Source organism: Oncorhynchus mykiss, chromosome 7 (assembly GCF_057628025.1).
Source record: "Oncorhynchus mykiss isolate SJ-2025 chromosome 7, ASM5762802v1, whole genome shotgun sequence".
Classification (NCBI taxonomy): Eukaryota; Metazoa; Chordata; class Actinopteri; order Salmoniformes; family Salmonidae; genus Oncorhynchus; species Oncorhynchus mykiss.
This window is the reverse complement of record NC_143028.1, coordinates 41,901,156-41,925,183: the sequence shown is the minus strand read 5'-3', so window position 1 is coordinate 41,925,183 and position 24,028 is coordinate 41,901,156. Positions and strand designations below refer to the sequence as shown.

Genomic DNA, 24,028 nt, shown 5'->3' with positions numbered 1-24,028 from the left:
TGCAAGTGCTTGAAACACCATAACATACATTTACTGTCTAATTTGATCTTTCCTATTGGAAAAGATAAGATCTTTCCTATTTGATACTCTGATAGCCCCCTTTTTTTTTTTTTTTTTTTACAGATATTGTGATAATGATATCACATGATGAATGTATTTATCAAAGTAAGATCAAATCTTGAGTGTATGATATGATATACCGTCTTGATTAATCCTGGCATTGGTGACGATTTCGATGGTAACAATCACCACACCTTGGAACAGTGAGAGCTGATAGAACTCCTTCCAGAAATCTTTGTGTCGGCTCATATATAACATCATATGACGGACCACCCCCTGGTGAAGGAACTGTTTCATTGGCTGAGGGTCTTTTATTTCAAGTCGTCTTCACTCGATGGTTAATTGGCTTCATTCACTTTCATGTAATTGGCGCCGTCGTTGAAGCACTTGCCAAGGCGCCAGGCTTCTTTCTAGCAGCTTTCTGCACTGGGATGGGATTTAAATGCAATATTTAAATCTCCAAAAATGTAACGTCCATTGAAATAAACTTCAGTACAAATTGTTCAACTCAATAACCAGCTGAATAAATGTGGGCAAAAAAGGAGGAAAATTGTGTTTCGATTTGGGGTTGTGCGCACTGCCAGGAATAGGTTTTACTTCGTGTTGCCCTCTGATAAGAAACAAAGACAAACGTGAGATAAAATCTATAACATATATCTATAATTACCTCAGATATTCGATTTCTTAAGTCCTTTAACCAAAGTTGTTGCCATTGTTGAATGTGTTTACAGAAAGTGATGGGACATAACATAGCTGGTAAATTAAGACATGGAAAATGTGCACGCAGACAAGTCTGTTTTCAGATAAGATCGGCTACCACACGTCTGAACTCATTACGGAATTGGGCAAACCTAAACCTCGGCAATTCTGCATAAGTCCGAAAAATAATATTAGACAATGCTGGCCAATGTAGGTTAGTCATTATTTATAGTTGCCATATGTTCCCCTTAATGCGACTTTTCTCTGGAAAGGAGCTTGGAAAGGGTAGATCACTTTCTCTTTGTGAATCCCCTCCTTTTTTCTGAGGGTCAAATAATGCTACTGTAAAAAAAAACGGTGTCAAATTACTATAAAGTTCATAGTTATTCTACAAGGTATTGTTTGTGATAGCACAGTATCAAATAACATTCATATCACAAATGTAATTCATCAATGATAATTGCATCCATATCACTGTTCTGTAAAGTGAACTGTCATATAATTGTGTGTGTGACAGTCCCAAAATGAGATGAAAGGGGAACTCAGGGTGGGGAAATCCTTCTTCATGAACAGATACAGTATGTAAATTATTGCTTCACTAACATGTACCTAGCAACCACTGGGACTGACTTTCTCACCAAAGAAGTGAGCCTAGAGGGAAGTGCAGTCATTCTGCAGGTGAGTACTTGTTTGTGGTACTTACTATCTTAATTATGTCCAATCTGTCCCAACACATTCAATAATTGAACAGCTGTTGACATTGGCTGCTAGTGTCTTTTCTCAGCTCATAACAAGACTCATATTAGTCTTCATTCAGATCTGGGACACTGCTGCGGTAGAGAGTTTACAGTCTCTGGGTAAGCCCCTGTATAGGGGCTTTCACTGTTGCCTAACTATGTTTAACATCACGTCAGAGACCTCTTTCTCTGCTCTGGAGGTTTGGAGAAAAGAGTGACCTGACTGACTTTCCATTCATTGTGATACGTAACAAGACTGAGCTGAGCAACAAATGTGATGTTAGTCACTAAACAGTAGGGTACATCTTAATGATTTTCTGTGTTTTTTCCTCATTTTCTCCACTCCTGTGTCGACACTGATCTGATAACACAAGATAGGTGAAACATAGTAGCGGAGGCCCTGACCCAAGGCTAACCTACCAGATATTTGCCTTCACTATACACACACACACTGAAGAAGGTTGACACTGAAACGTGTCTGACTTCACTAGATATTACTTGAGTTATTTCACAATAGTGGAGGTGGAGGAAGATGAGAGGAAGCTACTGCATTGTTAGTGGAAATGTCCTCAGCCTGATCTCTGTAACCATTAAAAAGAGCTATCTGTCCAGAACAAGCTAGCCAATTGGCTTTTCCTTTCTTGTAGATGTGCCGGAAGCAAGCTGTGCTGTGAAGAGATACAGTTGAAGTCTGAAGTTTACATACACTTATGTTGGAGTCATTAAAACTCGTTTTTCAACCACTCCACAAATTTCTTGTAGACAAACAATAGTTTTTGCAAGTCTGTTAGGACATCTACTTTGTGCATGACACAAGAAATGTTTCCAACAATTGTTTACAGGCAGATTATTTCACTTTATTATTTCAATTCACTGTATCACAATTGCAGTGGGTCAGATGTTTACATACACTAAGTTGACTGTGCCTTTAAACAACTGGAAAATTCCAGAAAATTATGTAATGGCTTTAGAAGCTTCTGATAGGCTAATTGACATCATTTGAGTCAATTGGAGGTGGACCTGTGGATGTATTTCAAGGCCTACCTTCAACCTCAGTGCCTCTTTGCTTGACATCATGGGAAAATCAAAAGAAATCAGTCAAGACCTCAGAAAAAAAAATTGCAGACCTCCACAAGTCTGGTTCATTCTTGGGAGCAATTTCCAAACGCCTGAAGATACCATGTTCCAACTGTACAAAAAATAGTACGCAAGTATAAACACCATGGGACCACACAGCCGTCATATCACTCAGGAAGGAGACTCGTTCTCTCTCCTAGAGTTGACCGTTTTTGGTGCGAAAAGTGCAAATCAATCCCAAAACAACAGCAAATTACCTTGGAAAGATGCTGGAGGAAGCAGGTACAAAGCTATCTATATCCACAGTAAAACAAGTCCTATATCGAGATAACCTGAAAGGCCGCTCAGCAAGGAAGAAGCCACTGCTCCAAAACCGCCATATAAAAGCCAGACTACAGTTTGCAACTGCACATGGAGAATAAGATCGTACTTTTTGGAGAAATGTCCTCTGGTCTGATGAAACAAAAATGGCCATAATAGCCATAAAGACCATCGTTATGTTTGGAGTAAAAAGGGGAAGGCTTACAAGCCGAAGAATACCATCCCAACGGTGAAGCACGGGGATGGCAGCATCATGTTGTGGGAGTGCTTTGCTGCAGGAGGGACTGGTGCACTTCACAAAATAGATGGCATCATGAGGAGGAAAATTATGTGGATATATTGAAGCACCATCTGAAGACATCGGTCAGGAAGTTAAAGCTTGGTCGCAAATGGACAATGAATTTTTACTTGGATTAAATGTCAGGAATTGTAAAAAAAAAAAAAAAAAAAAAAAAAGAGTTTAAATGTATTTGGCTAAGGTGTATGTAAACTTCCGACTTCAACTGTAGGTGCACAGTACTGTGAGGGAAGAGCCAAGGGGGACATTGATGTGGCAAAGCCCTTTTCAAATGCAGCCAGGACAGCTTTACAACAGGTGAGCGAGTCAGCGTTAGGTCTCTTTGGGGCTTGCAGTTGTGAAAGTGATGATGACTGCAACCACTAAGACGGGTGTTTATTCAGTAGTTTATTATCCAAACTATGGCATAAAAAAAATGTATCCAACTTTGAATCACTGTGCATTATAGTGCTAGTGTATCAAACTATCCCACAATGACTGGAAATAATGTGATGTTTAACATGTTTATTTTGATGTTAAAAGATACATTACTCCCTACAGTACAAAAAACACACATCGGAAAATACAGGACAATTCCAGATAACCTGCAAACAGCTGGAAGAAACTCACAAGTGTCAGTGCTAAGACCAGCACCTGCCCCACTGTGGGAGGTAAAGTTCTGAAAGACCTCGGCACTGTGCAAAAATAGTGACCCGGTAAAGGTACTGTGGAAGAAAAGGACACATTTGTATACCACATGAAGGGAACAAACTCATTAAATGTAAAAACGTTTTCTTTTTAGATCCTTCAGCTTATGGTCAAACTTAAGGCTTTTACTACTAAAATACACTGGTTGCATGCATGTCTAGCTTTGCTCAACAGACACTGACAAAATCATGGATGTATATGAAACAGTGGTTTCACTATAGAAATAAATCAGGATAATCTGGAGACTAAGGTGATGCCCAGAGAAGAAATTAAACCAAGATGCAAGTACTACAATCTCAAGAGGTAACACGTTCTCCCTTGACTTCACTTGGTCTCTGGTCATTTCCATTCTGAAAAAACTCTTTTCACTAACTACTGAATAGTCATGTCCACTCCAAGATTTCCCTCTTTATAAAACTCTGTGTGATTTATCCTGAAGACAAATGTTTCGGTAATGAACCTTGCTGTGTTTCAGACTTGCAAATCTGTTAAATAAATGCAAGTCATAGCAATTGAATCAGGGACAGTTTCTTTTGCAAGTCTAGACACAAAAGGCAAGTGAGAGATGACCAACATGTAAAAACATTTTGGTACAGGTAATTATATAAAAATGCCAAGATGTTACTTTATTCTTGCTCTGGAACAACTAATTTACAAGCGAGTCCAAACTCTGCCTATGCTTCTTCCTTCCCACCAAAACATCCCAATTTAAAAGGTATACTTTTCACAATTAACTTGCACACCTCACCTCTATAGTTGTTCAAATAAGAACCTAAAAAAAAGAAATGTAAATTGGATTTGGTGGTTCCTAACAGTTTAAGGAAAGAAAATCTACCACTATAATTTTTCTGTCTAACACAAGGATCACCAACTCGATTAAGCCGCAGGCTGATTTTTTTTCTTGAGAGGTTGGTCGCGAGGCCGGAATATAATTACAAAAAAATGTGTAGACTGCAAATTGACCGAAAGAAGCCCAACCAGATATGACTAAAACATTGCTACATGTGTATACAATCACATCTCTATTATGCATGGAAATACTTCGGAACAGAATTCCTAAATTAAAAATTACTTGGAGCTGATTTCCTGATGTTTTTACAGTGTTATGTCCAACAACAAAAATATACTCTTTGGGGAGGGAGGGGGGGCTAAACGTGGGCCGCCAGTTAAGGATACCCGTTCTAAAATAAATGTGCGGGGAAAGAGGGAAGGAGTATGAGAACTGATCAGGTTTTTCCTTCATTCATTTTCCATGTTTGGCATACACACAGTGATACAAGCATTGAAAGATGTGGTTAACAAAGTAAATGCACTCCTCTCCCTGGGTCTGTTTCAAATTCCCTTCAGTCCTATTACATCTGGGGACCTAGTCAGAACAAATACAAAAAAAGTCTTTATTTTTCATACCCTCTGATACAACATACAACTGATCGAACCAGGATTTAAAAATATAGTGGCTACTTCAGCACTGCCATCCGTCTTCCCACCAACACTTGAAAACAATGGAGACGAACAATAGTAAACAAAACAAAAAAAAAATAGTTGACGTTTTAAAAATGCAGTGACAAGGAAAAGCTTAAAAAAATACAAAAATAAACTACACAAATATCTTCTGCATCAGTGCTTGCTAATTTCTGGGGAAGATTTTTGCAAGATGTGTGTGTGTGTGTGTATGCTGCAAGTTTCAGTCCTAGAAAAGTCGGTCTCACTACATATGTTTTCCTTCGTCATTCGATTCGTTGTCCTCTTCATAGCACCAGACCTCAGTTCTCATCTCAGGGGAAAAGCACACTGATGAGATTACTAGGAGACTGGAATCCGGTATGATATCTGAATCGATTGGTTTCTTAAATTAAGCACATTTCTCCTTGAGGGAAAAATAACCCCTTTTGTTTGTTTTCCCCATTTTGATTGTTCCTCCCATCTAAACGAACACCACCACTGCCTCTTGTTCAGCACATCCTCAAACTGTACATCAGCTCGTGTAGTCTCTCACTACACACCCCCCCCCCCCCCCAAAAAAATAACATTAAGCTCAGGCCGGCTCACAGCTTGTGAAGCTGTAAATGTTTCTCTACAATTGCTGAACTACTGAAAGTAGCCAAAAAGATGTATAATAAAAGTAGCTAGAGAGAAAAAAAACAAAAAAGTGATGAAGTAAAAGCTATAATGTGCTTTTTAAAATGTGTGTTGCTCTAGAAATAGTGGGACAAATAGAAAAAGGGTCTTGCCTACAGAACCATATCTCTTATTGACTTCCATCTAGGGTTTCTGCTGCCATTTTGTTTATGTTGCTGGCTAGATGTAGGTTAACTTGAGAATGGGGTGAAGTCAGGATGAGGATGGAGGGATCAGTCTTCCTGGTCAAAAAGGACAGCGGGGGGTGTCATCTGTGTAATCTCACGGGTCCGTTCTTGCTTTCTTTTGACCAGCAGCCTTACTGCAGGGGCAGACAGAAAGCAAAACATTTATTTAAAATAATTTGCCATTGTTGAGGAAAATATTCATCCACAACCAGTTAGTGATGATAATGTCTGTGGAATGTAGGCTAGATTAGATGGAACCAGGTACTCACGCATCAGGAGAGGAAACGGGTCTTTTTGGGGCAAGTTTTGCCGAGGCTCCATCTTTGCTGGACTCTAAAAAAAGGGAAAATCCATTAAAGAGAAACCGTACTTACACACTTAAAAACAAGTACAACCATAATTAGAGACGCTGCTCCCTTTGGCTGAACAGCAGAATTTAAATGAACGTTTACCCACCTTGCAGCCATCGGACTTGTGTGGCAGGGCCGTAGCCCTTCTCGTTGCGCGCAGCTATGCGGAAGATGATGGCGGGCTTGGTGGTGTAGTCTATGTGGGCATTGGAGAGGCTGGAGGACTGCACCAAGCAGGAGGGGTTGGGCCCACAGTACACCCGCATGAAGGCCAGCTGGGCTGGGGTGGAGGCTTTGGGCTCAGCTGTCTGGGTGCTCTGGATGGCCAGGTACACAGAGTACTCAATGATCTTCCCTGATGTCACAGAGGGAGGCTCCCAGGTGAGGTGGGCACCATCTGGGCTCTGAGAGGGAAAGATGGAACCGTTGTTTTAACGCAAAACCAGCAGAAAAACAATCCATATTCCATCAAGACTAGAAAAACTACAACCTCTGATTATTTGTCAAGGGTAACCTAAAACAGTAATTGTTCCGTGACTAGTTTGCAGTTTTACCTTGCTAATTTTGATGGCACAAGGTGCTCCAGGGAAGCCTGGTAAACAGGTCTTAAAAGCAGATATCTCTGAGAAGAAACCACGACCACAAGCGTTGATACCAGCGACACGGAACTTGTAGGCTGTGCCAGGCTGCAGCTCCATTTTCTTCATCTGGTTATAGTCTGGGATGGCACCCGAGTCATCCTACAACACACACATCGTTAGTGCTGCACTGAACTCTGATCTCAAAGCCATAAAAAGGCATGAATCCAGCTTTGAGTCTTACCTCCACTTGAGAATCTTCCTCTGGGATGAAGAAGTGCGTAACCACCATGTTTGTCACCTTGACGATGCCAACGTCAAACCACTGGTTCTCTTTTTTTACAAGAGTCTTGATAGGGGCTGGTTGAGGGTTTAGCTTCTGTATATGTCCGCAACATAAAAAGGGAGTTAAAGCATGTTGTGCCATTCAACATTCCTCTCAAATTCTGATCAAACAGGCAGGATATAAGCAGGACATTATGGGTACTCACCCCACCCTCATTGCCATTGGCCACCTCTGCTACAGCAGCTTGCAGCTTGGCTGGACTGGCAACAGAAAATGTGCTTGAGGGGGCCAGGGCTGCAAGGGGACAAGATGGAGAAGTCGATTTAAGACCTAGAAAAACTATTAGTAAGAACAAAGAATTACACTCCTAAAAGAGAATTTAAAGAAATACTTACTCTCAGTGGATGTGCGCGGGAGCAGTGATGCCACAGCGCTGGAGACAGCTGCAGCCATCTCGGGGTGTCCGTTGCTCTCAGACGCAGGGTCGTTGAGGCTGTCTGCGGGGGCAAGGCCCTCAGTGGGTAGGGCCTGGGCATTTCCTTGCTGCTGGGCCTGGGCCTGGGCCTGAGCCTGGGCCTGGGCCTGAGCCTCCTGGAGCTGGTGCTGCTGCTGGACCAAGGCTGCCAACTCCTGCTGGGTCAGGACGATGGGGATTGTGATGGCCTGCTGTCCGGTCGAGCCAGAATCACCCTCGTCTATACATGCAGAGGAACGCAGTTTGATTGTGAGATTGTTACAGTTGGGGAGCGGTTGTCTTCACACACATTTAAAGTCTTTTAAGATGAATCCATTTATCATCTACCAACAATTGCCTGGTAATACACTGCCAATCTGTGGGCCATACTTACTCATGACTGCCTGCTGTGCTGCCTGGAGGACTGCCTGAATGGCCAGGGCCTGGGCCTCCTCTGTGGCTGCAGCCTGCGCCGCTGCGGTCACAGCCAGCTCCTCTGCAGACAGACCTGTCCCCATCTGTCCCTCTGACAGCTCTGGGGACAGCCCAGTCTCCATAGCTGTCTCTCCCCCCTCCGTGGCCGCGTCTGTCTGCATGGGCTCTTCTGTGGAACCCGCAGCACCCTCAGTGATCGACAAAATGGACTGGAGATAAAAAGGGTAGAAATTAATGAGTGCAAATTCTCAAAATGGACAAGATGAATCAATTATTTCCATACATTATTGATTTTGGGCATTAGTTGCTGATAATTTGCCTAACCATGCCAGTGAGTAATTCTGAACTAAACTCTTACACTAGCAATTCCACAATTGTTATGCTATCAGTAGAGTATAGACTGTCAAAGCATTGTTAGTTCAGTTAGGGGTTTCTTTACAGGCACTGAGGGCCCCGGGGCTGGTGTGGACTGAGTCACAGTAGTGATGGCTCTGCTCTGGATGGTGGCTGGGGTTGTTTCTGATGCAGTGGTGGAAGGAGTCTCTGTACTGCTGGTGGCACTGTCTGCTCCATCTGCTGTAGGAAACACATGGCATTAAATATAGCCCTAAACATGAAAATAAAACCATAAAAAAAAACAGTATCTATTCTAACAGTATACCTGTGGCAGTAGTTGCCGTGTTGGTGGTGCCAGTCTCGTGGGTTTCACAGGGGGGGTTGGAACACACCCTCTGCGCCGTCCCTGTCTGGTTCCCGGCCATGTTTGAGCTGGCCTGGGACGGGGTGCTGGTGGTCCCAGTTTCGTGAGTCTCGCAGGGTGGGTTTGAGCACACTCTCTGCACAGTGCCAGTCTGCCCATTACCCATGCTGGACAAGGACTGAGTGGCAGTGTTGGTTGTGCCTGTTTCATGTGTCTCGCAGGGTGGGTTTAAGCACATCGTAGAGCCCACGGCTGGCTTGGGACTCTGCACAGTTCCGGTCTGGGCTGAGCCCATGTTGGAGCATGCCGTGGTGGGGGTGAATGTGGTGCCGGTGCTCAGGTTCTCTGGTCCCTGGTTGCCTGTGGCGGTTCCGGGGGAAGAAGAGGTGGTCGTCTGAGGGGGAGAGGACAGAGATAGGGGGTGAGAAGATGAGCTACTCTGGACAGTGCCCATTTGTTTAGACCCCATGATGGAGTGGGTGATGGTTGAGGTGTTAGTGGTGCCCATCTCGTGGGTCTCTGATGGAGGGCTTCTACACACCCTCATTGCCCCGCCCATGTTGGTGGAGGCGGTCGTTGTGGTGTTGGTGGTGCCCGTCTCGTGGGTCTCACAGGGGGGGTTGGAGCAGACCCTCTGCACCCCACCTATATCGGAGGAGGCTGTGGTTGCGGTGTTGGTGGTTCCTGTTTCGTGGGTCTCACAGGGGGGGTTGGAGCAGACCATGGTGACAGTGCCAGGGACATCCCCGACCTCAGTGGAAGAGGGCTGCTCAGAGGTGGGGGAGGCCAGGAAGGACACAGGCAGGTCCTGCACTGGCTGGGCCTCAACCCCGCTGGGGGTGGTGATGAGAGTCACCTGGGTAGGCTGGTTTGCTGACTGCAATGAGAGCACATCAGGTATTGATTATGATGGAGAAAACCCAATCAAAAAGTTCTCCACATTGTACAGCATGACATTTCATGTCCCAATTCTCAAGAACATAATTCGAGCTATAGCTACATATCTGTATTAAAGAATAGCACAGTCGGCTTACCATGGTGGAAGCGGAAAGGGTAGTAGCTGTGGTCAGACTGGTCTGGGCTGCTGACACAGTGATGGCAGTGGGGTTGATAACTTGGCTGGACAGGGTGGCGATGGTGCCAAGGGTGGTGATTGGAGTTGCCAGAGAGGCATTGGCACTGGCTACAATGCTCCCTGCCAGACTGGAGGAGACTGTCCCTGTGACAGTCCCCAGGGTGGTGACACCTAGGGGAACGAACAAAGTACTAACTCAACAAGGGGCAGACAGCTGGAACTATGCGTGATTTTGTTTTTAGCCGCATACTTATGAATTGAACAGACAGCACCTGTTTAATTATGAAAATGTTATCCATACCAGTTGTTCCCTTGACGACCAGTGTAGTTATATTGGGCTTGACAGAAGACATCGTGACCGGGGTGACGAGTCTGACTCCACCCATGGGTACAGTGCGCAGAATGGTGCCAGGTTGGCCCGGGGCTCCCTTCAAAACCACCTATAAAAACCAAGGGGGAGGTAAAATAATATAATTGAGAAGCTAGGGGGCACTATTACACTCTTCCACTGGGGCAAGACATTTGATACAGCTATTGGTAGCACTAATCATCAGAGAAGATTAAAATATAGTCCCCAGAGGTATGCATGCATTTCAACTGCTCCAAACACTGCTGTACTTAGTCGTATGATATTTATCAATTGTAACTAAATATAAAATGCCATGTGACATTTAAAAGTTAAAAAAGGCACCAATGTCAAAACTGAAACATCTCAAATTGTTTTACATAGCCTATAAATATTATGCATAAACATATCATATATGCATATTCTACAAGAGGTTGTAAGGGTCATCATTTCTGTGAGGTACCTGTGTCAGCCCTTGCTGGCCAGTTGCAGTACCAAGCTTGGGCACGGTAGTGATGATTTTGCCTGGAGTGCCAGTGGTCATCATCTTGGTGCTGATGATGGTATAGGGCGTCTTCCCTGTGCTGCTGGTCACTGTTAGCAACAAAACAAACTGTCAGCATATGGTCCTCTTGTATCGTGCTGAATTGTCTCTGAAACATGAAGCCAGTGGGTTCTGACCTGTGGCTCCAGGCTGGGTCATAATAGCAGACATAGGGATGGTCTTGATGATGGTGGTGCCCTGTTTGGTTGTGGTGGGCGACATGCCGCTGATGTTCAGGATGGTGGGTTTGTTCCCGGTTCCTCCCGCCTGGGATGTGGTGATGATGGTGGTGGGCTTGCCGTCCGCTGAGGTCACCAGCTTCAGTATGGTGCCGGCAGGGAGAGAACCCTTGGTCTACAGGAGACAAAGTGGATTATGAACATGATCAACTGAAAGCAGGCTGAGCCTGCCCCTGGAGTTTTAGCTACCTCCTCCTCCTGCTCTCATGCAGATAGCTGACCTGTATGAGCTGTGTGAGAGGGTTAGTGGAAGCCTGGCCTGTAACAGCCGATGTCTGCACTGGCTTGGTTTGTACCACAGACATCATCTTTCCAAGGTTGGAGATCTGCTGACATAGGAGAGAGACTAAAGTTTATGAGTCACCAGAAAACATCACAGTATTTGGCGCCAGGAGATCAGTGTCATGTGGACAACTGAACGGAGTACGGCTGAACTGTGAGTACAGCCAATCTAACTGACCCTGACAGTCGTGCAGATCTATGAACTCAAGCTGTTCCTTATCTTGGAGGTTTCCACAGCCACATCTTCTATCACGGGTTCATGTCTAGGCCATATAAGATTCATCTGATACGTGTGGGGGACAACAACAAAAAACTAGCCAAAGTGTGAAACTATTTCTCAGTTCACAGCATGCATATCAAATTCTTAAGGAGCGAGATCTTGTATAAGGAGAGACATTTCTCACAACCTTCTGCCTGTATTCCCTCCCCTCCGTGTCCTGTAAGACTGCCTAGTTCTCTCACCAAAGTGCCGCTGCCTCCCATTGTGAGGGGGCTCTTGACCAGGGTGATGGTCTTGGTGACTCCTCCCACCATGGTGGTAACCACCTGGTGTTGCTGGGCTACGGTAACCGTGCCCGACTTGTGCACAGTGATGATAGGTCTGTTGGGCGAGTTGGGTGACGATACGGTCGCTGTGCCCACCTGAGCTGCAGCTGTCTTCAGCATGCGAGTGGCTGGGTTACTAACCTGGAAGTAGAAAATACAAACTGTGTTACGGGTGTAAATTCTAAACTGGGCCATGACAGAGACTACCTGACAAACCCATACATTCTGCCATTGAGTTTAATATTATTTTTTTTACAGACTGATATTTGATGAGTCTTACCATGAGAGGGTCTTACCATGAGAGGAGATGCCATTTTGACTGTGGTGGAGCCAGCCATGGTTTTGACAAGGGTGGCACCTGCTGGAATGTTGAGTACAGTGCTTGAAGAGGGTGGGATCTTCTGTGTGGCTGCTGCAGCTGCAGCCAAAGCTGCCATGCCACTCATCTGAGGGCTGCTGCCGACTGGCTAAAAGAAAAACAAACAGTCCTGAGTGAGACAATACTCTTGGCATTACTCTCGAGACAACTTTTTATCCTTGAATAACAAAACCATTTCACAATTGTCCATACTGTTCCTTGGGCAGTCTGGGCAGGAACAACCATGCGAACTCCTGGAAGAAGTGATGTCACAGTGACAGGGGATTTCCCAGCCTGGTTGGGTCGCACAGTGACAAGGGAGGTACCCGTGCCAGATGGAGGCGCTGCAACCTTCAAGATAGCTGTCAAAACAACAGAAAACCTGCTCAGTATATAGAGCCTTTGAGGTCTGCTTTTTACATACCACTTGGTATACGGTTATCAAAATACAATGGGCTGTAAAGATGAACAATGAAAACTGTGACAATTGTCCATAAAATGGTACAAACAACCTCCACTTAACAAGTAGGACATCCATGGTTTTACCTGGCCCATGAGCTGTGGAGGCAGCCAGCGGGCTTCTGGGAATGTTGGGAAGGATTGTAGGGGAAGAAGCCTGGGGCACAATAGTGATACCTGTGTGTGGTAGGTTCTGAGCAGAGGGAGCAGCTGTGGCTGGGCCCTTAGGCAAGTTCCCTTGCAGAGAGGTGGCGGCATTGAGGGCCGGCGAGGTCACAGCAGTGGCAGCAGGAATGTCGTACTTTTGTAGCTGCAGCAGATAGGTGTCTGCAGTGGACACAGCGCCCCAGCTTACCTCCAGGGAGTTGGTGTTGGCACGGACTAGCTGCACTCTCGAGGGAGCATGTGGCCTCTCTGTAACCAAAACATAAAATGGTCACATATCTTATAAGCAATCAACAGAAGCAGAGAAAGCCTCACAAAGAGCACAGTTGAGCAAATACTGTGGGCTTGCTTTACCAGAGTAAATGAGCAAATAGGAGTTGACTCACCTGTTTCAAGGTACCAGAGGTCTTTACAGCAGACTTGGTTGTTCCATGCTTTACGGTAACCGTCACGGCCACTCCAGACATACAACCTAGAGTTGATGGCCACAGAGCAATGTCCTGCCCGGGCCCTTGGGATATTGTCCTCCAGAGTATCCATCACCACTGATTCCCAGGCCATGGAGTCTGGGGTAAAAAGAAACATGAGGTTTACATTTTATTTTTTGACAGTAATATAACTTGACCACCAGGTGACACTGCCATTTACCAATGAATGTTCACTCAGACTGAGTTTGTTGGAGTCGATCAATTCATAATACACAAATCAAATCTAGAGAAACAATCAGTGTGTACGGTTTGATGCAAGTAGTAGCACCAATAACTGAAAACGGAGAGACGAACCAAGATTTAGGCAGGCCAGTGTGTTTGTGCACTTCCATTCCTTCTCATGTGTGGCCACCTTCACATCATCCATAACCAGGGGAACCCATCCCCCAAACACAAACATCCTACAATGAGGTAGACAAAGAGATGAGAATCAAGCAGTCATCAAAAATAAGCTACTGCAGAGAGATTTAACCAATTGTTATTCCAGAGATCTAAATGATCATAATATCATTTTTATAATTTCAACAGGTATTCAGGGAGATCTCACTTGTTTGTGATGGTGGTGGCAGAGTGAAGACTCCTGGGCAGAGGTGCTGTGCCATTCACTGATGGCTTAGTCCAGGTCAGGGTGTCTGCAGACAGAGCAGGATAATTTAGATAATACACAGACTAGACTAATTTATGCGAATAAGAGACAAAGAGTGATTATATACAATAATATGGTAATACTGTTAACTCAGGAGCCTACCGATGTCAAGTGTCCATAGATCTCCCAGACGACAGCCACTCATCCCTCCATAGATGATCAGGCGAGATTTCTTGCTGTCCTTTTCTGTGTACACTACAGCAGTGTGGCTCTCGCGAGGAGGTGGCAAAACACCATAAGTAATTGGTATATCCCAGCCCACAACACTGGAGCCAGCACGAAGCTCCAAGGTGTACAGATCATTCAGGTATCTAGTTACAAAATAGAGATTTCAGTCAGAAAGTATTTCGAATTGCTTACTACAAAATCTCTGTTTGCTTCCATTCCACAGCATAATTTATCCCATTACCCCACTGGTCACATTTCACATCTCCTTCTTAAGGCATCTGTACCTGGGGATGTTGTTTTTGGGGTCCTCGCTGTCATTAGCCAGTCCTCCAAACAAGTAGCACTTGTTACCCACCAGCGAGAAACTGTGGCCAAGTCGAGGACAGGGAGGCGGGCCATTTTTGGGAGTCTTAGCTTTCAACTTTTTCCATTCCCATCTGCTGGCCTGAACAAAAAAAGCATATGCAAAAGATGATAGCATGCTGTAATCCATTTACCCCTGGCTTTAGCTCTACCACTGTTATAGCAAGAATGTGGTGTAAGCATCCCATTACCTGTAGCTCATAAAGATCATTGCTGTATTTTCCATATTCCACCATTCCACCAAACACCAGAAGCCGGGTGCCATCACAAACGAAACCATATGCAGCACATCCAGGGGGAATATCACCACGAACCGCAGGGATAAACCATTGGTTTGTTGCTAGATTAAATAGATAGAGGTTAGTCTGTGTATAGACAGGTAGACATTGTTGGGTGGTCAAGTGCTGGGTAGGCCTATGATGTGAAGCAAATGCTCTTTTGAGTAAATATTTACTCGAGCATGTTCCAAGCATCTCTGACAAATGTAGCCTGCATCTTCTTGTTTGAAAGTGTCACATGAGAAGTGTATGTTCTATGCATTGTACTCTTATCTGCATAACCCAAATTTCAACTGTAACGTCATTGCGCTCTCAAAAACATAACATATAATAATAATAAAACACTTATAACTGTGCATGTTGACTACATAAGTGTTTCTTTGGAACAAAATGTTGAAATAACTACATTTGTAACTCGGGACAATATCAGTACAATAAAGTGAACAGAAATTGAGTGCATCCAATAATTGAGTGTTCAAAACAGTGTCGTCCATTTTATTTTAGCGCGCCATTTTCATTTGTGCGCTTTCCGTTCTTTGCCACCAGGCGGCGACAGTTTGTCAGGTAATGTCAGACTACATTTCTCTAAGTCTGATCTCCAGCACACTACACAAAACAGGCTGCTGACAACAGCGGGCGAATGCAACATATAGAGGGGCCATCGGATTAGAAGAATAAACAAGTATAGTAGAATGACGCATCTCCTACAGTAATTGCTAATATCAAATAAATTAGTGTATGGAGAGTTGACAATATGCAGATTCGGCTGCATGGTGAGGTTATCTTACCTGTGTTGTAGACATGCAACTCATCCACAATTCCTTCATTTCCTCCTCCAAAAACAACCATCAATTCCTTTATAGCAACTGCTCTGTGACCATGTCTGGGCCGAGGGACAGGGCCAGACCATCCCAGTACCCGCTTCCATCGTGGCTGTAGAGCTGAACCAGTCATGTCCTCTTCAGGGGAAAAAAGGGTTGTTTAAACAAAAAAACGAGAACTCCAAAGCAAGATTGATGACAAGTTCTGATCAAGTCTATTGATACTTGCGAAGTGAGGATAAAACTATGACAAATTGTGCAGAGTGAAAACTGCAGGTGCAATCGAATGTTGGGCCCAAACCCGATGCATTGATAGCGTGCATTTGAAAAAAATAATATTGTAATTGTAAACTCCAGGGAAGTCGCCATTTTCCTGACGTTTCGCAAAAAGCCGGCAATTATAATAATGAATTATGATACACCTAATAGCTACTCACTCTAAAGATAAAAATGTATTCGACATCACAACTCAAAGCATAGAAGTTATATTGCGCGTCCTTAGATTTTTTTTATACGTTTGCATCTTGCAGTTAAAGCTTTGAAGCAACCCTAAAGTGCCACTATGGGAGCCGCCATCTTGTTTAACAACCAAACAAACCTCCGCCAGTCTGAAAAATGGCGGAAGAGAAGACAAATGAAAGACATACGTGTGTTAAATTAAGCTTTAACCTACTGCTTCAACAAGCAGGTGTACTAGCCATATCCCACTACAGTCATATTACTAAATATGTGTATCAAGTGTACCACTAATAATACACGAAAAGCATTTGCAATTAGACCCGTTTGTGGATTGCGATTTTCACGCTTCTCTGGGAGTCGCCATATTTGTCACATTCATTCAATCTATCGCCGCTTCTGCTTACAATTGTATACATCTTTCAAGTGGAATCGAATGTAATTTCTCAGATGCACAATACCACGTGAAATCTGAAACTTTCACAACACATCAATTAGAAACCCGCGCATGCACTACAGTTATGGCTAATAGACTATCGTAGCCAGCAAACTCACAATGTTAGCATGGCAGGCTTATTAGCACAGCGTCCTTTACCAATTACATACAATAGTTAGATACATATAAATGCATTATATAGCCAGTGTAATGTAATTCAATATGTAACATTTCAAATAAAGTGTTGTTATTTATCATGCCGTCTCTGGAATCAGCCATCTTTTCGAAAATCGGCCTACTTTCAAGCTCCCTCAAGAAAAATGGCCGTACAGTTCGCCACAACAAAACACCTATATTTACAAAATCTGACATCCATAAGACATATTACTTACTTCTTTCGGTGTACTATTTCCAATAAGACGATTTGGGTGTCTACTCATGAATCACTAGCCCAAATTCATTCGATTTGCGAAGAAGTATTCCCTCTCATGCCTGCCTGGAAGCTGCCATCTTCTTGACAACCAAAAGGGGAGGAAAACAGCATTTGGCGTCACCCAAAACAAACATGGCGACTGGTATAGAACCGCTATCAATTAATGCACATTGGACTTAGATAAACGTGCGTTTTGACTTCAAAACAACCTACACAATTCAGTGTAATATCTTTGAAATGGGCATTTACATTTGGACATCAAATATTTAATTTAGTTCGTTGGAAGTTATCCTACTTGCACGGGCTACATTGTCCCTTAATAAAGATGGCGATGCACACATATTTCAGTTTAGTACACGATTAAGCATATATAAGAGTTGTGCTATTTATGTTATCTAAATAACTTAAATAACAAAGCACATAATAAACTAGAATTATGAACATTTTGTTTTGGGGGACTTTACAGTCCCATTCAACACCCACTGCTAATTGCCACGCCCCCACTTTCAATAAAGCGACAGTGCGGTACCGAATTTTGGCGTATCTGAATGTCGCATTGAATGTATGGACGAAGGCATCAACAAGGTAAATAGCCTGTCCTACAGGTACGCAGTAAGCCATATCAAGACAGTCACTTTAATATTGCAAAAAGGCAATTCGCACTTCTTGTCTGTATGCAAAGTAACATATGAGGGGGATATGAGGGGGATACAGGATAGGCTACGCACGCATATCCTGCATGGGAAAATTCCAGACCCAAAGCACAAGACTGGCCAATGGACATGACTCTTTAGCTTAAATAGCTTAAAGGTGCTTAAAATTCATTTTGATAAGTATTTTTTCTCTCATTGCTAACTACCAGGACGTTTGAAAACACAGGCTGAGGCCTCCCGAGTGGCGCAGCGGTTTAAGGTACTGCATCGCAGTGTTGTGGCGTCAATCCCAGGCTGTGTTATTACCGACCGGGAGTTCCATAGGGCTGCGCACAATTGGTCCAGTGTCGTCCGGGTTAGGGGAGGGTTTGGCCGGGGGATTTACTTGGCTCATCGCGCTCTAGCAACTCCTTATGGCGGGCTGGGTGCCTGCAGGCTGCCTCGGTTGTCAGTTGAACGGTGTTTCCTCCAGCACATTGGTGCAGCTGGCTTCCCGGGTTAAGCGAGCAGGTGTTAACTGTTAAAGATCGGGTGACTTTTTTCAACATTTTGTTAAAAATCGCGCAACATTTCAACGTCCTGCTACTCATGCCAGGAATATAGTATATGCATATGATTAGTATGTGTGGATAGAAAACACTCTGAAGTTTCTAAAACTGGTTAAAACATGTCTGTGACTATAACAGAACGTGAATAGCAGGCAAAATCCCAAGAAAAACCTGGTCACACACACAAAAAAAGTATCCATCCGCCAGTCTCTGAATTGTCTATGGCAAGGGAAAATAGATAGCGGCCAGTTTACAGTTCCTTCAGCTTCCACACGATGTCGCCAGTACTGGCAATTGGGTTGAAATTAATCCTTGGTGAAATGAGAAATAGGCACTTCCTGTCATCCAGTACACAGGAGGAAGTTTATGGAAGAGAGAATATGGACCATGATTTCAAGAGTAGCTGCTATTGAATACAGATCGATTTGATCGATTATTAACGTTCACAAATACCTAAAGTTGGGTTACAAAAGTAGTTTGAAGTGTTTTGTCAAAGTTTATAGGCAACTTTTTTCATTTTTAAAAATGACGTTTCGTTTTGGAAAGCAGTTTTTTCCTGGATCAGACAGGCTATATAAATGGACATTTTGGGTATACATGGACGGATTTAATCGAAAAAAAAGACCCAATTGTGATGTTTATGGGACATATAGGAGTGCCAACAAAGAAGCTCGTCAAAGGTAATGAATGTTTTATATTTTATTTCTGCGTTTTGTGTAGCGCCGGCTACGCTAATTCTTTTGTTTACGTCCCCTTCAGGTATTTCGGGGGGTTGCATGCTATCAGATAATAGCTTCTCATGCTTTTGCCGAAAAAGCATTTTAAAAACCTGACATGTTGGCTAGATTCACAACGAGTGTAGCTTTAATTCAGTACCCTGCATGTGTGTTTTAATGAAAGTTTGAGTTTTATCGAGTACTATTAGCATTTGGCGTTGCGCATTTCCATTTCCTGTTGGCCAGCGTCTCACCTGGCTCTAAGAGGTTTTAAGAAGCATGGTTTGATGGGTCATGTTTCGGAGGACACATGACTCAACTTTCGCCTCTCCCAAGCCTGTTGGGGAGTTGCAGCAATGAGACAAGATCATAATCATGAAATTGGGGAGGAAAAGGGGGTAAAATACTAAACAGAAAACAGACAGTGGGCAGGGAGCTTAAATTGATGAGCTCGCCTTGACTGACAGCAAATGTAGCAACTTGGATGCAGTGTTGCAGTAAAATCATCTCCAAAGAATTTCTTTGATCTGGTTTCCATCAAATATCATCAAATTTTAATGAAAAGCATGATTTTGACTGTTCATGTCCTTTAATGGGTTATTGCAAAAGATAAGCATTTATCTGTTTTTGATATGTTTATTTTCTTACAGTAAAACATAATTCCAACAAAAACACTGAGGAACATATTTTATAATTTCTTAAAAAAATAAATATATACTGAACAAAAATATGAAATGCAACAATTTCAAAGATTTTATAGTTACTGTTCATATAAGGAAACCAGTCCATTTAAATTAATAAATTGGGCCCTAATGTATGGATTTCACATGACTGGGCAGGGGTGCAGGCCACTCCCCCCTCGTGGTCTGCGGTTGTGAGGCCTGTTGGATGCACTATCAAATGCCTCAGTTTATGGTAGAGAAATTAACATAAAATTATCTGTCAATAGCGCTAGGTGGAAATTCCTGCAGTCAGCATGCCAATTGTATGCTCCCTCAACATGAGACATCTGTGGCATTGTGTTGTGACAAAACTGCACATTTTAAAGTGGCCTATTGTCCCCAGCACAAGGTGCACCTATGTAAGGATCATGTTGTTTAATCAGCTTCTTATTTCAGCTCATGAAACATGGGACTAACACATTACATGCTGCGTTTAAATTTTTGTTCAATGTAGTAAAAATAAATACTTTTTTTTTTAACCTTCAACATCAATTATCTAAATACATGTAAACTCATATGTTTTAAATATTTGCATATGTTGTATTTTAGACCCTACTTTACATCTGAGGTTTTTGTGTTGTGCCTGCCATCAGTTGAGACAACATGCTCTTGAATACAGTGAGTGTTATTTCAATCATAGAAATAGAATTCTTAGAAGTGACATATCCCTTCAGACCACTGCAATTTAGCTGGTACACCATTGAAATGTACATTTAATTTCAATGTTATCTTCTAATTACTACCACAAAGATGGCCTCTGGTCCACCCACCATCGGATGTCAACCTAATTGGGCGTGTCTATTCTATTATCGATATTTCTACAATTTCAATAGGTTTCTATGGAGGATTGACAGTATAATTTAAAACAACAGTCCCATTCTCTGACGTGTGGACCTCCAACCATATTTATGCTACCATTTGAAAGTTGACCCCACCCTCTATTCAAGAGCATGTTGTGTCTCAACTGATGGCCAGCACAACACAAAAACCTCAGATGATGTAAAATAGGGTATAACATACAACATATGCGAATATGAAGACAAAAAAAAATAAAAAAATTGGTCCAAAAATTCCCTTTCAGAGCACCTACATTGGGCAAATATGTAAAAGAGATTGAATTCAAATGGATATACCCATTACACTCTTTTCTTATTTGACTTATCTGATTGTGTTTCTATTAGCCTAAATTTGTCCTTTCTTTTATCATTTAATCTAAGATGTGAAACAACATGCATTTGCAATATATATTTGCACTTATGTGCATTTTTGTATATTGCTTGTAGTATATGCATGGTATTTTTAAAGAGTGCATGCATTTCACAAGAGTAATGGAAAAGGTCAAATTACTTTGCATCAAAAAATGACTTGTAAAACATGACTTCTAATCTCAAGAAAAAAAAGAAGTAAACCTGTCTGATACCAGTTGCTTTTTAAATATGTCCAACATGTCATGATGACAGAACATTTTGTGACCGGCATCTGAACAAAAACAATTCTGACTTGGAACATGTCAGCATGTTTTTCAGTAATGGAGGGTAGTCTTAGCTTTAGAATAGATGTTTTAAATTGGAGGACTTGTGTTATGCATTGACAGGTTTGGGATCGCAATGGATTTAGTGACTGAAGATCAGTTCGACTGGATAAGCTTAGCATTGATAGCCTCTAGTTTGTCAGGAACAGCGGGTAAAGACTGTACAGTCGTGGCCAAAAGTTTTGAGAATGACACCAATATTACTTTTCAAAGTCTGCTGCTTCAGTGTCTTTTAGATATTTGTCAGATGTTACTATGGAATACTGAAGTATAATTACAAGCATTTCATAGGTGTCAAAGGCTTTTTTTTTTTACAATTACATGAAGTTCATGCAAAGAGTCAATATTTGCAGTGTTGACCCTTCTTTTTCAAGACCTCTGCAATCCGCCCTGGCATGCTGTCAATTAACTTCTGGGCCACTGATGGCAGCCCATTCTTGCATAGTCAATGCTTGGAGTGTGTCAGAATTTATGGGTTTTTGATTGACAACCCGCCTCTTGAGGATTGACAACAATTTCTCAGTGGGATTAAGATCTGGGGAGTTTCCTGGCCATGGACCCAAAATATTGATGTTTTGTTCCCCGAGCCACTTAGTTATCACTTTAGCCTCATGGCTAGGTGCTCCATCACGCTGAAAAAAACATTGTTCATCACCAAACTGTTCCTGGATGGTTGGGAGAAGTTTCTTTCAGAGGATATGTTGGTACCATTCTTTATTCATGGCTGTGTTCTTAGGCAGAAGTGTGAGTGAGCCCACTCCCTTGGCTGAGAAGCAACCCAACGCATGAATTGTCTCAGGATGCTTACTGTTGGCATGACACAGGACTGATGGTAGCGCTCACCTTGTCTTCCCCGGACAAGCTTTTTTCCGGATGCCCCAAACAATCGGAAAGGGGATTCATCAGAGGAAAATGACTTTACCACAGTCCTCAGCAGTCCAATCCCTGTACCTTTTGCAGAATATCAGTCTGTCCCTGATGTTTTTCCTGGAGAGAAGTGGCTTCTTTGCTGCCCTTCTTGACACCAGGCCATCCTCCAAAAGTCTTTGCCTCACTGTGCGTGCAGATGCACTCACACCTGCCTGCTGCCGTTCCTGAGCAAGCTCTGTACTGGTGGTGCCACGATCCTGCAGCTGAATCAACTTTAGGAGACGATCCTGGCACTTGCTGGACTTTCTTGGGCGCCCTGAAGCCGCCTTCACAACAATAGAACCGCTCTCCTTGAAGTTCTTGATGATCTGATAAATGGTTGATTTAGGTGCAATCGTACTGGCAGCAATATCCTTGCCTGTGAAGTTATTTTTGTGCAAAGCAATGATGACTGCACGTGTTTCCTTGCAGGTAACCATGGTTGACAGAGGAAGATGATTGACAGAGGAATGATTCTAAGCACCACCCTCCTTTTGAAGCTTCCAGTCTGTTATTCGAACTCAATCAGCATGACAGAGGGATCTCCAGCCTTATCCTCGTCAACACTCACACCTGTGTTAGCGAGAGAATCACTGACACAATGTCAGCTGGTCCTTTTGTGGCAGGGCTGAAATGCAGTGGAAATGTTTTTTGGGGATTCAGTAATTTGCATGGCAAAGAGGGACTTTGCAATTCATCTGATCACTCTTCATAACATTCTGGAGTATATGCAAATTGCCATCATACAAACTGAGGCAGCAGACTTTGTGAAAATTAATATTTGTGTCATTCTCAACTTTTGGCCACGACTGTAGGTCTACTTACAGGTCTACTTACAGGTCTACTTACATATTTTCTTCCCCACATAATATCACAATATGCCATTTGGACTTTATAATGCAGCAAACCTTTTATTATGTAGGTCTATTAGATGATGTTATCTGTGAAGTAGACACACAAAAAAAAGGTTAGGTGTTAAACAACATTTCTCCTTCACTATTTAGCCTGAGCCCTAGAATCATGCTTCAGGACTACCTGGCCTGATGACTCCTGGCTGTCCCCAGTCCACCTGGTCGTGCTGCTGCTCCAGTTTCAACTGTTCTGCCTGGGCTAGGGAACCCTGACCTGTTCACCGGGTGTGCAACCTTGTCTCGGACCTGCTGTTTTCGACTCTCTCTAGACCGCACCTGCTTTCTGGACCTCAATGCTCGGCTACAAAAAGGCAACTGACATTTACTCCTAAGGTACCTGTTGCACCCTCTACAACCACTGTGATTATTATTTGATCCTGCTGGTCATCTATGAACATCTTGAAGAAGAATCTGGCCTTAAATGGCCATGTACTCTTATCTCCACTCTGCGCAGCCAGAAGAGGACTGACCACCCATCAGAGCCTGGTTCCTCTCTTCCTTGGTTCCTGCCTTTCTATGGAGTTTTTCCTAGCCACCGTGCTCCTACATATGCATTGCTTGCTGTTTGGGGTTTTAGTCTGGGTTTCTGTATAGCACTTAGTGACATCTGCTGATGTGAAAAGGGCTTTATAAATAAATGTGATTGATTGATATACACATGCAACTAACAGTTATTAAAACATTTATGATCTCATGGTGGTTCAAGAACTTCATAGGTAAATAAGTGTGTGTCTTTGAACATGTGTAAGCATTGTGTTAGAGAAAGCTGTGTGATGCGCGGAGGAGGGTAATAAATTAATTAAATTATTAGATTAACATAATTAAAAGTATGGTACGCCAATAAAAGTCAACGTGACATAGTTTGATTAAGCATCTTGCCCATGGCTTCAGTTTCAGACATGCCTTTTAGTTATTATAATTTAAAAAGTGAAATGCGCATTATGTTT

The 24,028-nt window shown here is 43.0% G+C and overlaps 1 protein-coding gene, 2 long non-coding RNA genes and 1 pseudogene across 16 annotated transcripts; 3 read left to right on the top strand and 1 right to left on the bottom strand.

Annotated features, from left to right (window-relative positions):
• Nucleotides 1-957: 957 nt before the first annotated feature.
• LOC149982544 (uncharacterized) lies at nucleotides 958-3,863 on the top strand (annotated as a pseudogene).
• LOC110527899 (host cell factor 1) lies at nucleotides 3,682-17,578 on the bottom strand. Of its 14 annotated transcripts, none has more exons than XM_036983381.2 (28): nucleotides 17,051-17,578; nucleotides 15,734-15,904; nucleotides 14,859-15,007; nucleotides 14,589-14,749; nucleotides 14,239-14,447; nucleotides 14,038-14,122; nucleotides 13,785-13,891; nucleotides 13,389-13,568; nucleotides 13,015-13,251; nucleotides 12,592-12,740; nucleotides 12,317-12,487; nucleotides 11,937-12,161; nucleotides 11,414-11,521; nucleotides 11,091-11,307; nucleotides 10,873-11,003; nucleotides 10,365-10,503; nucleotides 10,023-10,234; nucleotides 9,530-9,865; nucleotides 8,950-9,382; nucleotides 8,728-8,864; nucleotides 8,248-8,497; nucleotides 7,795-8,094; nucleotides 7,605-7,693; nucleotides 7,358-7,492; nucleotides 7,090-7,275; nucleotides 6,642-6,939; nucleotides 6,455-6,518; nucleotides 3,682-6,319 (listed from the first exon to the last, which is right to left on the bottom strand). In XM_036983381.2, the coding sequence occupies exons 2-28, from the start codon at nucleotides 15,897-15,899 to the stop codon at nucleotides 6,280-6,282; spliced, it is 4,914 nt and encodes a 1,637-aa protein (XP_036839276.2). In that variant the 5' UTR covers nucleotides 15,900-15,904; nucleotides 17,051-17,578; the 3' UTR covers nucleotides 3,682-6,279. The 14 variants fall into 14 exon arrangements, with proteins under 14 accessions (XP_036839276.2, XP_090097137.1, XP_090097135.1 ...); XM_090241011.1 differs by having other exon boundaries at nucleotides 8,728-8,861; XM_090241009.1 differs by having other exon boundaries at nucleotides 11,414-11,518.
• Nucleotides 11,403-15,301, top strand: LOC118965292 (uncharacterized). The gene is made up of 2 exons (XR_005052591.2): nucleotides 11,403-11,628; nucleotides 12,279-15,301. It is a non-coding gene; the product is annotated as an uncharacterized LOC118965292 (long non-coding RNA).
• Nucleotides 17,579-18,642: 1,064 nt separating the features above from the next.
• On the top strand, nucleotides 18,643-23,805 carry LOC149982543 (uncharacterized). Its single transcript, XR_016497258.1, has 2 exons — nucleotides 18,643-18,972; nucleotides 23,175-23,805. It is a non-coding gene; the product is annotated as an uncharacterized LOC149982543 (long non-coding RNA).
• Nucleotides 23,806-24,028: the final 223 nt, after the last annotated feature.

Bases quoted from the DNA above. Each gene is read 5' to 3' on its own strand.
- LOC110527899 (XM_090241006.1), bottom strand. From the start codon at position 15,899: ATGACTGGTTCAGCTCTACAGCCACGATGGAAGCGGGTACTGGGATGG. The intron at 14,448-14,588 runs GTACAGATGCCT...TTTTGTAACTAG, and splicing joins CCCAAAAACAACATCCCCAG to ATACCTGAATGATCTGTACA. The intron at 8,865-8,949 runs GTATACTGTTAG...TGTTTCCTACAG, and splicing joins CACGGCAACTACTGCCACAG to CAGATGGAGCAGACAGTGCC.